Genomic DNA, 11,057 nt, shown 5'->3' on the forward strand with positions numbered 1-11,057 from the left:
GAATATATAACTATATGATGACAAAAATATATAATAAATCACATTAATTATAATAAGTAAAGATTGTTATGATATTATTTTTTTTAATTTAAGCTAATAAGAGAAGACTATAAATAATTATATTTTTAATATTTTTATATACAAATTTTTTTACTTCTAAAATTTGCGTGAATTTTTTCATAAATTTTTATTTTTTATATTTTTTATACTGAAATTCGTTTTTCTTAACAAAGATTGAACTCTGTATTTTTAGTCATAGAAACTCTAGTATCATAATTTATATCATGATACTACTTTTTCTAGAAATTTATTAAGTTGATAAAAACAAACACATAAATTATATCTTCTACATATAGATTTCCGTCTTAATTAAACATTCAGTTTGCAAATTACTTGTTTAAATTATAATTTCATAACTTTAATTTAGATACTAAATTTCTTAAGAACACTTCTTAAAATAAACTTTCAAGTAGCAAATTTTTAAGAAAAAATAGAAAATTTTAATATATAACATGTTAAAAAAATTATACTACTACTTTTTAAAATCTTACAAACATATATATACTTTTACTTCAATTTAGGTAGGATAGTATTAGAAATATAATTATTTATATATTTTTTATTAATTTATATTTTTAGAAAAAATGATTTTTTGTTAAACAGTATTTTCTTAAGCAACAAAATTTATTTCTTCATTAGTTATTCACTATAATAATAACCTAATGTGAAATTATTTAAACTCTTGTTTGGATGTCTACTTCCAACTTCTATATATTCATATAAGAAAATGTAGAATATATAACAATATTAATATTTTTCCTTCATTATTAGTTTAATGGTCTTGGTCTGCTATTAAGGCAATCGAACTTTGCATGCATCAGATAAAACCATTCCCTGCAAAATATGAACGAAACCAATATATATTTTGTCTAAATCTATGTCAGACTACGGTTTGTTGTGGACAACTCATAATGCTGCATTATTAGATAACAATAGAATTAAATTATTAATGTGCAGTCATACATATATAATAATGCCAAGAACGCACTGCAAGTATTTTAATTAATTTGTATCATCTGTAGTCTAGATCCGTTCCATCAACGATAGACACAATAATAATATTAACTATAATTTTCTATCTAGTGGTTACGTTGTGTACATTAATGGTACGTGCAAAAATCATTAACGCAGAAATAATTAATCAAATTAATTAATTAAGTAGTGAACCCGGCAAAACTATACGTTGTTATTGGTATAAAAAACACTACACATTTTGATTGGTTGCTTTTGAGATATGTTTATCTAGAACAGAATCAAACAATTGCGTACAATAATAAAGAAATATACATAAATTATGTCACCACAAGTATTAGTTTTTATCAATTAGTTCTCCTTGACAGAAAGTTTCAATGCTCTCTCTTTGTTTTATAAGAAATTAAATAAGTTCCTAGTCTACTTTCAGATTAAAAGTATATATCCTAACCAAATTACGACTTAGAAATTTTTTTATTATACATACTGACCAAGATAATGGATTGTATAGTTAAAAATAATTTATTAATCATGTTGATATTATAACATCAACATCACATGAAATTAAGAAATATAGTACATATATTTTTGGGTGGTATACTATATAATTATGTATTTTTATCTAGTAGTGATAATGATATGTGAATATAGAAGCTACTCCACCAAACTTAAAGTAGTAAAAGAAATTGCTTTTTCCACAGCACACAAAGGCACAGTGATATCCAATAAATAAATATTTGGTCATGCATGCCTAATTCTTTGATTGCATTTTGAAATTCTTTTAAATAAATATTGACTTAGGTACTAACCCATTAATTTTCCTTTTCATAATTGTACTTTACCGGGGTTGGGTTGACTGTTGGCTCGTAGGTTTCGAGGTTAACTTTTTCATTTCCTACCATTTTTGTTTATTAATAATTATAAATTATATAATTTTTTGGTTTCCAAACACTTTTTTTATAATAAATATAAATTTAAATTTAAATTTTTAATATTATTTAAATAGATAAATAAAACGGCCATTAGACTACTGTGCATAAGGTTTTGCGTAGGGGCCGATAGTTCCCTCCAACATGCACGTGCAGACACAGAGTGTTACTTTTTACTTTTTTAGAATAAGAAACAAAAGATCGGAGGCCCAGGGAAAAGCCCAAGCCCAGCTACATATGGTATAGTAACAGGTCATGAATGAAAACAGCGATTTGACTTGCCAAAAATAACCAATGGTACACAGATCCGACGGCGAATATATGGCGAGGGCAACACGTGGCGTACATTCCTGGGATTTGACAACTGTGTTTTAGTCTTTTCGTACAGCTCCAACCACAGAATCTTCAGAAAAGTGGTTAAAAAATCAAAACTGGGTAAAGTGGAGTTGGAACTTGGAAGAGTGACGAGGACTTTTCAGTAATTTTGTTGGTGGACCTGAAATCAAGTTGAGTAGAACAGTAAAAAATGTAGAAAGGGGTCACAAAACGACGACGGTTAAAGCCGACGCTTACAACCCCAATTGAAATTATCTAAGTCCCATCACCACGGTTCGTTCACCTTCCGACATCTCTTCGATTCACCAGAACCGTCGATTATAGTGGGCCCTAGCAAACTCATGACAGACCGTCACCCCTACAAATCTGAGCGCCCTGTGAGGCTATCGTTCCCCCTGATACCAAAGCCACCCCACTCACATCAAGAACCAGCTATTTAAAAACTTCATTTCACAAAAAAAGAAAAAAGGAAAATAAATAAATAAAAGGCAACTTAATTATTCTGCTCTTGTTCCTTCAATCCTCCTCCAAGCACAATCTTCTTCACTTCACTTGCTACTATGAACTGAAACGTTTTAAAGGTATACGCGATAACCGTTAGTGTTTCTTGTTTGGTTTTCCAGTTTGAGAATATGGTTTCGCTGGAGGAATCTGGCTCCAACAACACTAACCGTTTTCCGTTGGAGAGGAGCTACCACTCCGTGTCGGCGATTTCTCCCAAAACGCACCGTCGTATAGGGAGGTCTATGCGAACCATACGCTCCAACTTTTTTCAAGACGATAACAGCAGCAACAGTTGCTACTCTTTTACTGAGAAATCCACGTGCTTATCGGAGAACCTCTCCGACTCCGTCGTCGACCTCCGCCTCGGCGAGCTCGCCTCCAGGAACGTCATCAAGCCTACTTCACCCGTCCCCGATGAGGAACTTCTTGACCTCTCGCACGCCTTCAGTGACTTCTCCGCCTGCAGCAGTGACATCTCCGGTGAACTCCAGCGCCTCGCATGCTTACCTTCGCCGGAATACGTCCAGAAGAGCAACGACGCTGGCAACGGAGGTAACCAGGAACAGGAGACGGAGCCAGAGCCTTGCGTAGGGTTCTTGCAGAGGGAGAATTTCTCCACGGAGATCATCGAGAGCATCTCGCCGGAGGATCTTCAGCCAACAGTGAAGCTCTGCATCGACGGCCTCCAGTCGCCGTCGATCGCCGTGAAGCGATCGGCAGCCGCCAAGCTCCGTCTCTTAGCGAAGAATCGCTGAAGTCGCTGATCTACGTGCTCAAGACAGGAACAGAAACCTCGAAGCAGAACGCAGCGTGTGCGCTTCTCAGCTTAGCGCTTGTGGAGGAGAACAAGAGCTCGATCGGCGCATCCGGCGCGATTCCGCCACTGGTGTCGCTGCTGATGAACGGCTCCAGCCGCGGGAAGAAGGACGCGCTGACGACGCTGTACAAGCTGTGCTCGGTGAAGCAGAACAAGGAGCGGGCAGTGAGCGCCGGCGCGGTGAGGCCTCTGGTAGAGCTTGTGGCGGAACAGGGGTCTGGCATGGCGGAGAAGGCTATGGTAGTGCTGAACAGCCTAGCAGCTATTCAAGAAGGAAAAGACGCAATCGTGGAGGAAGGTGGAATCGCTGCTCTGGTTGAAGCGATCGAAGATGGTTCGATGAAGGGAAAGGAGTTCGCCGTATTAACGCTTCTTCAGCTGTGTAGTGAGAGTGCTATCAACCGAGCGTTTCTTGTGAGGGAAGGCGCCATTCCTCCTCTCGTTGCTCTTTCCCAGTCCGGTACTGCTCGAGCTAAGCACAAGGTCAGTTGGAGTCTCCCTCTTTACTTTCTCTTTATTACTCTTAATCTTGTGCTTATATTTTCTCATTATAATATCTGCATCACTGAAACACGCCGGTTTAGCAAAAGTGTTCAATGTCATTTAGCTTGCCTTGACCTGATAACGCTCACGTGATTCATGTCATTCACAACATATGAAATGGAATTGACCAAGGAGAAGGTCTTCCATCCTCCGCAAATTGTGCTATTTTGATTGAAAACTTGCTCATTACTATTTAATTAATTATTATTATTCTACTTTTTAAATCTTACATGACCCTCTTCCTTGCTGTCCTCTTTCGTATTCAAGCTTATGTTTGCTTCGGGCTTTGCAGGCTGAAACACTCCTTCGATATTTGAGAGAATCAAGACAAGAAGCATCCTCTTCAAGTTCTTAAGGTGGAGTTATTACTACTACTACTTAGGGAGGTAATTAATTATACAATGTAATTGGTTATTGTATATATAGTGTTTTTGCTTGTTTGTACAGTGTGTCCAACATAGTTTGAACGATGTCTATTGAATTTAGAAGCAGCTTAGCGAGTTATAATAGACTGACACCTTAGATGCATGGATTTTAGCTAGGTTTGGGATTTTGCTTTCCCTTGTTCAATTCGTTATGTTTCCCTGGAGCTACCTGGTTGTGTTTGGATTTTTTTTTTTTTTAATTAGGTTGTTAAATTTTCTTTGTTTTTAATGACCCTTGTTTTGTGAAAAGGGTTGCTGATTGTATCATTGTATGTTAATTTTCCTGCTTTTAGTGGAAGTACGGTCCTTTTACTACACTATTATCTCTGGAATGTTTAGTGATTAGTGTCCATAGTCTCCTATGGTCTAAACTCTAAACAGAGCTTGAGTTTCTTATATTGGATGTTGCTGAATGTATTGCCTAATTTATAGGCTATTAGATGAACTCTTATCTGTTTAACACTTTGGATGTAACTCTCGACTGAAGCTGGTATTCGAGAGAATCTTCTGTAAGGTATGTTTAGTTATAGGGTAAAAATGAGGTGAAAAAGTACACACGACATTCACCCATGGAAAATTTTCAACTCATTTTAACTCCCCAAGTAAACATATCCGAAGTCAACAAATGTATCTGCTTTTTTATACCCAGGAATTATTCATTTCATGGCTGTTTGCCTTGAAGGTTTGGACTATGATTGGCTGGAAAGTTGGGAGTGAAAATACGGAATATGTACTTATCTTAAGACATAGGCAGGGTAACCCAGAAACTTGTTGAGAATTCAGAATTGTCTGCAAGGTCCAAGTTGGTGTGGTGATTATTCAAACAATTATCAGTATACTACAGAAAATCAAAAGAATTATTCCATAAACGACAAGTGTCTTATAAAACACTTAATTATCAATTTCCTAAAAGGAGCGAATCTGATAGATTCAGTCAAGATGGGCCTTGTAATATTGGAGTTAGCTTTTATCCTTTTCCTCCTTCTCAATGGCCATTTAGATTGCGTACCTTATCTTACCGCAAAGATCTTCAACTTAAGATAAATGTTTGGTGGTGTTAAGAAAGATTAAGGACGAGAGTGGGACATGATTATTAGTGTTTTCATGAATAATTTGGGTGGTGATCATGCTGTAGGTCCCTCGGGTGGCTTGTCCTTGTGAACGAAGCGGCACTACCGCTGTATTCTACCATATGAGATTCCAAGTTGCACCTAGAGCCCCACCTTGCAGTCAATTCCACCAAAGATTACATCATTTTTTGTTGTACAAAGTTTCCTCATCCAGCATCTCACATCTTGTTTTTTTATTTTCTATTAACTTTTCAAATCTTATTGTCCCTTTTAATAATCACCAATTAGCTGGCAGAGCAGGTATGTTTTGTCACGATGTTTGTTTGGAGGGTTGCACTTTCAAATCCAGAGTTTTGAATGACCAAGTGTCGGTGTTTGCAGTATAGTTCATGCACTTTAAAAGTATGAATATTATATAAATTATTAGGTTGATTGCTTGCATCATCAGAAAGTGAAGCTATTTAGTGATAATGAGATTTCTTTGGTTTATCTAAATATTTGAAGTTTCCTGGGACTTACCGGAACTCAACAAAGCTTGGGTTGTTGAGTTTCTCGTCAACTACACTACTTAGAGTTTACTCCACCATATCTTGCAATATCTTACTCAAAGTTACTTTCAACTTGGATTCTACAATGGTGTGACTACAAGACCAACCAAAAAGAAAAAGGAAAAGACACCAAGAGGAGAAAAAGATATAAAAGAAAAAACTGAAATTGTTCATAATATTATTCACAAACTATACTTGGTTTCTTGTACACTTAAAATTGTTCACACACCACACACTTATAATAATAGTTTTCTTCAACAGAAGTATTATATTAAGGTCTAAACCATGACCTTGCGGGAAAATTAAGCCTCTTATTTACGGATACTTGATAATTCCCCAACGACATTTATAAACAGCTTTTTCACCTCCAACTAATTCATCCACAAAGATAAAGAAAGCCAACCAATTATCTTTGTTGTTTAGCAAAGGAGACAAGTGGCTATTAGCATCAAACTACTCCTTGCTGTTTTAGCTCTTTCTCCTTGTTATCCTCTTTCTTCTTGATATCCTCTTTTTTCTTGTCAAATGGGAAAGGTCTGAACCCTTTCTGAAGCAACTTCTCAACCTCCTCAAACTGAAGCCCTTTGGTCTCAGGGACCAACATATAGATAGCCAAAAGCCCAAGAAAAGAGAATCCAGCAAAGAGGAGGAATGTGCCAGAGGAGCCTAATGCCTTTGTCATGCTCAAGAATGACTCACTCACAATGAGATTAGAGCACCAGTTGAAAACTGCAGCTATGCCTCCACCCAGACCTCTGAATCTCAATGGGTATATCTCCGAGTTCAGGACCCAAGGCACCGTTCCCATTCCTGGTGAGTATGCCAATATGTACAATCCGAGGAGTCCGACTGCAAGGATCCCGATTCTGCTTGGACATCCCTGTGAAAACCATACTCGATGATGGTCATGGCACACGCCCCTGACACTCTTTGACGATGCCAAGCATGCTCCAGGATGAAACTGGATCACAGATAAAAAGATATAGAATTTAAGTCTTGCTTAATCAAGCTATGTATCATTAGGAGAAATTTCTGATTTTCAAGTAATATACTCTCAGTGTTCAAAATATCTGTGACTTAAAAAAATTGATAAGATAATATCAAGATACCAAATTCTCAAAGTGACAGATATTTTAGAATGGAGGAACACAATGGAAAGCATGAGGCATACATGATATGACCATACAGTAGGTTACACGGTTCTTGAAAATATACTACCATGGTACCAATCATATATGATTGTGTATAGTACTTGTGCATCATTAAATGGTGAACAAAGAATTTTAATATTATTATATGAAACAGAACAGGAAGCTAGTAGAACTTACTTCACCACTACTGCTGCTACAAAATGCACATTCTGCTTGCAAACACTGCATGCAGTTCCATGAGGAGAAATTCGGAGTCTTTGTGTAAGCCTGGCATGTAGAGTTTGCACCGAAGCTGAGGGTATCCTTGTTACTAATGATAGGAGAGTGGTGAGCTGCGAGGTTGAATATAACACTCAACGCTACGAGGCAAACTATAATGCCAACCATGGAGACTAGCATCAACTTTCTCCTTCCGAATCTATCAACGAAGAGCATACTCAAGATGGAGCCGAACGCATTCAGACCAGAAGTAACCAGAGAAAGCGCAAGAGCCGTAGAATTCGAGGCTATTCCAGCGAATTGAACAATGGTAGGGCTGTAATACATGACAGTGTTAATGCCAACAAACTGCTGAGTAACTTGCACTATGATGCCTGCGTAGAGTGCTCTTCGGATAACTTCATTAGCCAATGCACCCTTGAGTTTCTGTCCTAGGTTTTGCCCAATCAAGCCTTCCTCTGCCTTCTCTGTTTCGATGGATTCATGCATCAACTTGATCTCCTCTTCGACTTCGTTGGGGAGAAGAATCTTCGACAGAATCTGCTTTGCCTTGTCTTCCTGACTCTGCCAAAAAGAACTAAATTAGTATACATGAAATTGGCACCAATGTAAATTCTTTTGGGGTTAGCAGATGTACGAAATCAGAATTCTTGCTCCACATGGTTGATCATTCTCATGGATTATTAACAAATTATTTGGGATTAATTTTTCAACTTTATATGCTTATATAAGCTTACATGACATCAACAGAGTAGCTAGATGTTAAAAATTATGGAATTTTAGTTTAAATCATAAGATTTGGTAAGGATTCTAATGAGAGAAAATATGCATTTGAAATTTAAAAAAAAAAAAATTAAGGGCATTTATTAGCAAACCCTTCACAGCATTGGTTTTTAGGAGACTGCTCGTGGCTCATGAGATACACAGGAAGAAGTTAACAAACATCTGAGTTTCATCATAATTATGTATCAGATATTCAGATATCAAACCTTAGCCTTGTCCTTGCTATTCAACATAAGAAAAAACAAACCTGTATCTGAGTATTTTGTCAGAGAGCATAAATTTCAGTAGATTAAGAATCATTCAAGACTAATGCATGGAAATTTCAATCTTCACCATCATGGAAACTTTTTTGCTTGGCAATACTTAGTATTTACCTGCCTATATAGCCATCTAGGTGACTCAGGGAGGGATAACATCAATATGAACTGAACCAAAGCAGGAACGCCTGCTACACCAAGCATCCAACGCCATGTTCCAGGAGCCTTAAACAAATCAAATTGAAAGATCGATTAGAAAACATAAATCAATCAAACTACTCAATCTGTTCCTTTTTATCTATCACTGTCAGTTTTTGCATACCCTGGTAAATGCCAAGTTGATAAGGTAAGAGAGGAATTGGCCACCAGTGACTAAGAAAGAATTGATGCTGACTAATGCTCCTCTGATCTTAGCAGGGGAGGCCTCAGATATGTACAGAGGAGCTGTCATGGATGCCATGCCAACTCCCAAACCAACCAAAATCCTCCCAATTAAGATAACCCATGGAGCTGGAGCTGCAGCCATAACTATTGCACCGAGAAAGAACACGACATCAGCCATTAAAAGTGTCTTCCTTCTGCCTAGCTTGTCATTCATCCACCCCCCAAATGCTGCACCAATTATAGCTCCTGCAACAGCCATGCTCACAATAGTTTCCTGCCAAAACAATGGATAATTATAACAATAATTACACACATGACAACAAAGTATTTCAATAAACAAAGCCTTGTCCCATTAGATCAATCAACAATTAAGAGAAATCAGGGTATCCACCACCAGAATCGATGGCGAATTCCGGCTGATTCCCTCCTAATGACGGAATTCCATAGATGCTTTAAGTAAAATTCGAATCCTCGTCACTTGCTTAATACTATAAAACCATATGATATCCTGTCTAAACCTGAAAAGAACAAAAGGATGAGAAGATGAAGATGCATGCATACCTGGAGCCATGTTTTCTTATCAACTTGTTCAAAATCATCACGGATATACAACAAAGCGCCAGAAATGACACCTATAAGAAAAAGATACAATTATGAATTGTTGGAATGAAAGAAGGGGGTGTTACAGTTACTGTTATTAAAACCTGTGTCATAACCGAAGAGAAGGCCTCCAATGCCAGCAGACAGGGCGAGGCGCATAATATATGGTGATTGAATGGATCTCCGCCAGCATTCTGTGAACTCCGTCTTGTCAGCACTCGGTTGACCACCTTCCATTGTTGATGGAGGTTGAAAAATGCTCGCTTTCTGTGAAAATCAGACACAACCAATGCAGTGCAAGTTCTGCAAACCCGGAAGAAAACACGTTACTCTTTAGTCAATATTCAACACTCAACACTCAACTCTCAACTCTTGTTCATTTTTATACTAAAGAATTCCATAAAAATGGAAACTTGAAACAACCCTTCCGTTACTTATAGAAACTGTTCTTAAATAATTAGATTTAATTTGTATACCTTATCTGCGTAGAAAGATTTTGACCTTCACGTTCAAAATGTATGACCTATAATTTGACATTTTTAATTAGGGTTTAATTCTAATTCGATGATATTTTACACAGTTTTCTATTAGTAGTGTGTTAAAATTATATTCTTTCTAAAAATAACTAAATGCAAATATTTAATTGGATCTGTTGAAAACAATGAGAAAAAGGAAAAACAAAATAACGTTATAACGATAGCAGGACTTGGTTCTCTGAACTTGAAATTGTTGCCGTGAGTGCTGAAATAATCTTTGTCCTTATTCATGGAAGAGATCCTTTCAATTGTTACAAAATATTGTAATTAGTTTTTTTATATATCATTTTATTTTTTATAAAAATTATCAGTTCAAAAGTAATTAAATTCTTTATAATATTATAATTAGATTTTTCATAAAAATTTAACCATGATTATATTCATATATGATATCTAAATTTTTTTATTTGGATAATATGACTGAAAAATGATAAAAAAAAATCTTATGTAAAATTGAGTCATTTGTGAAGAGTATTTAGTAGCATAAAGTTTGATGAAGATGAATAAAGAAGTGGTATTTGATTTCTGAGTTTAGAAGCAAGTTAGGGTTATCTAATTATTAAGACTGTATTCATGCAATAAGGTGTGACGAATTGATGGACATGCAGCCAAAGTTGAATGTCATGTAGACATGTAGTCAATGTATGTGTCTGTCTTTTGTAAAGGAACAATGGTAAATTCAATTTCTATTTAGATTTTAGATACATACCAAGAATTTAGTTAATTTTTGCCTTAAAAATATATGATAATAAAAAATTTTAATATATTTAAAACGTAAAAAATTATTTTTAATAATCTTTATAAAACACTTTTTTTGTAGTATTTTAATTTAAACGTATATTCTTAAATAGTATTTATTTTGAGAGACTACAACTTTAAAAAATTGAAACTCATTCTTTAATAATTTTAAAAAGTATAAACAC

At 35.9% G+C, this 11,057-nt stretch overlaps 2 protein-coding genes across 3 annotated transcripts; one reads left to right on the forward strand and one right to left on the reverse strand.

The window, feature by feature from the left end:
- The first annotated feature begins 2,743 nt into the window (after nt 1-2,743).
- Nucleotides 2,744-5,031, forward strand: LOC107482923 (U-box domain-containing protein 4). Its single transcript, XM_016103510.3, is given in 3 exon segments — nt 2,744-3,551; nt 3,554-4,101; nt 4,454-5,031. Coding segments are annotated over 3 exon segments (1,233 nt in total). The 5' UTR covers nt 2,744-2,929; the 3' UTR covers nt 4,517-5,031.
- A 1,321-nt stretch (nt 5,032-6,352) lies between these two features.
- On the reverse strand, nt 6,353-10,327 carry LOC107482922 (inositol transporter 4). 2 transcript variants are annotated; one of them, XM_021139930.2, is made up of 7 exons: nt 10,075-10,327; nt 9,703-9,901; nt 9,560-9,630; nt 8,937-9,272; nt 8,732-8,839; nt 7,533-8,138; nt 6,353-7,165 (listed from the first exon to the last, which is right to left on the reverse strand). In XM_021139930.2, the coding sequence occupies exons 2-7, from the start codon at nt 9,833-9,835 to the stop codon at nt 6,653-6,655; spliced, it is 1,767 nt and encodes a 588-aa protein (XP_020995589.1). In that variant the 5' UTR covers nt 9,836-9,901; nt 10,075-10,327; the 3' UTR covers nt 6,353-6,652. The 2 variants fall into 2 exon arrangements, with proteins under 2 accessions (XP_020995589.1, XP_052115823.1); XM_052259863.1 differs by lacking the exon at nt 10,075-10,327 and having other exon boundaries at nt 9,703-10,047.
- Nucleotides 10,328-11,057: the final 730 nt, after the last annotated feature.

The sequence above is a fragment of the Arachis duranensis genome, chromosome 4 (assembly GCF_000817695.3).
Source record: "Arachis duranensis cultivar V14167 chromosome 4, aradu.V14167.gnm2.J7QH, whole genome shotgun sequence".
Lineage (NCBI taxonomy): Eukaryota > Viridiplantae > Streptophyta > Magnoliopsida > Fabales > Fabaceae > Arachis > Arachis duranensis.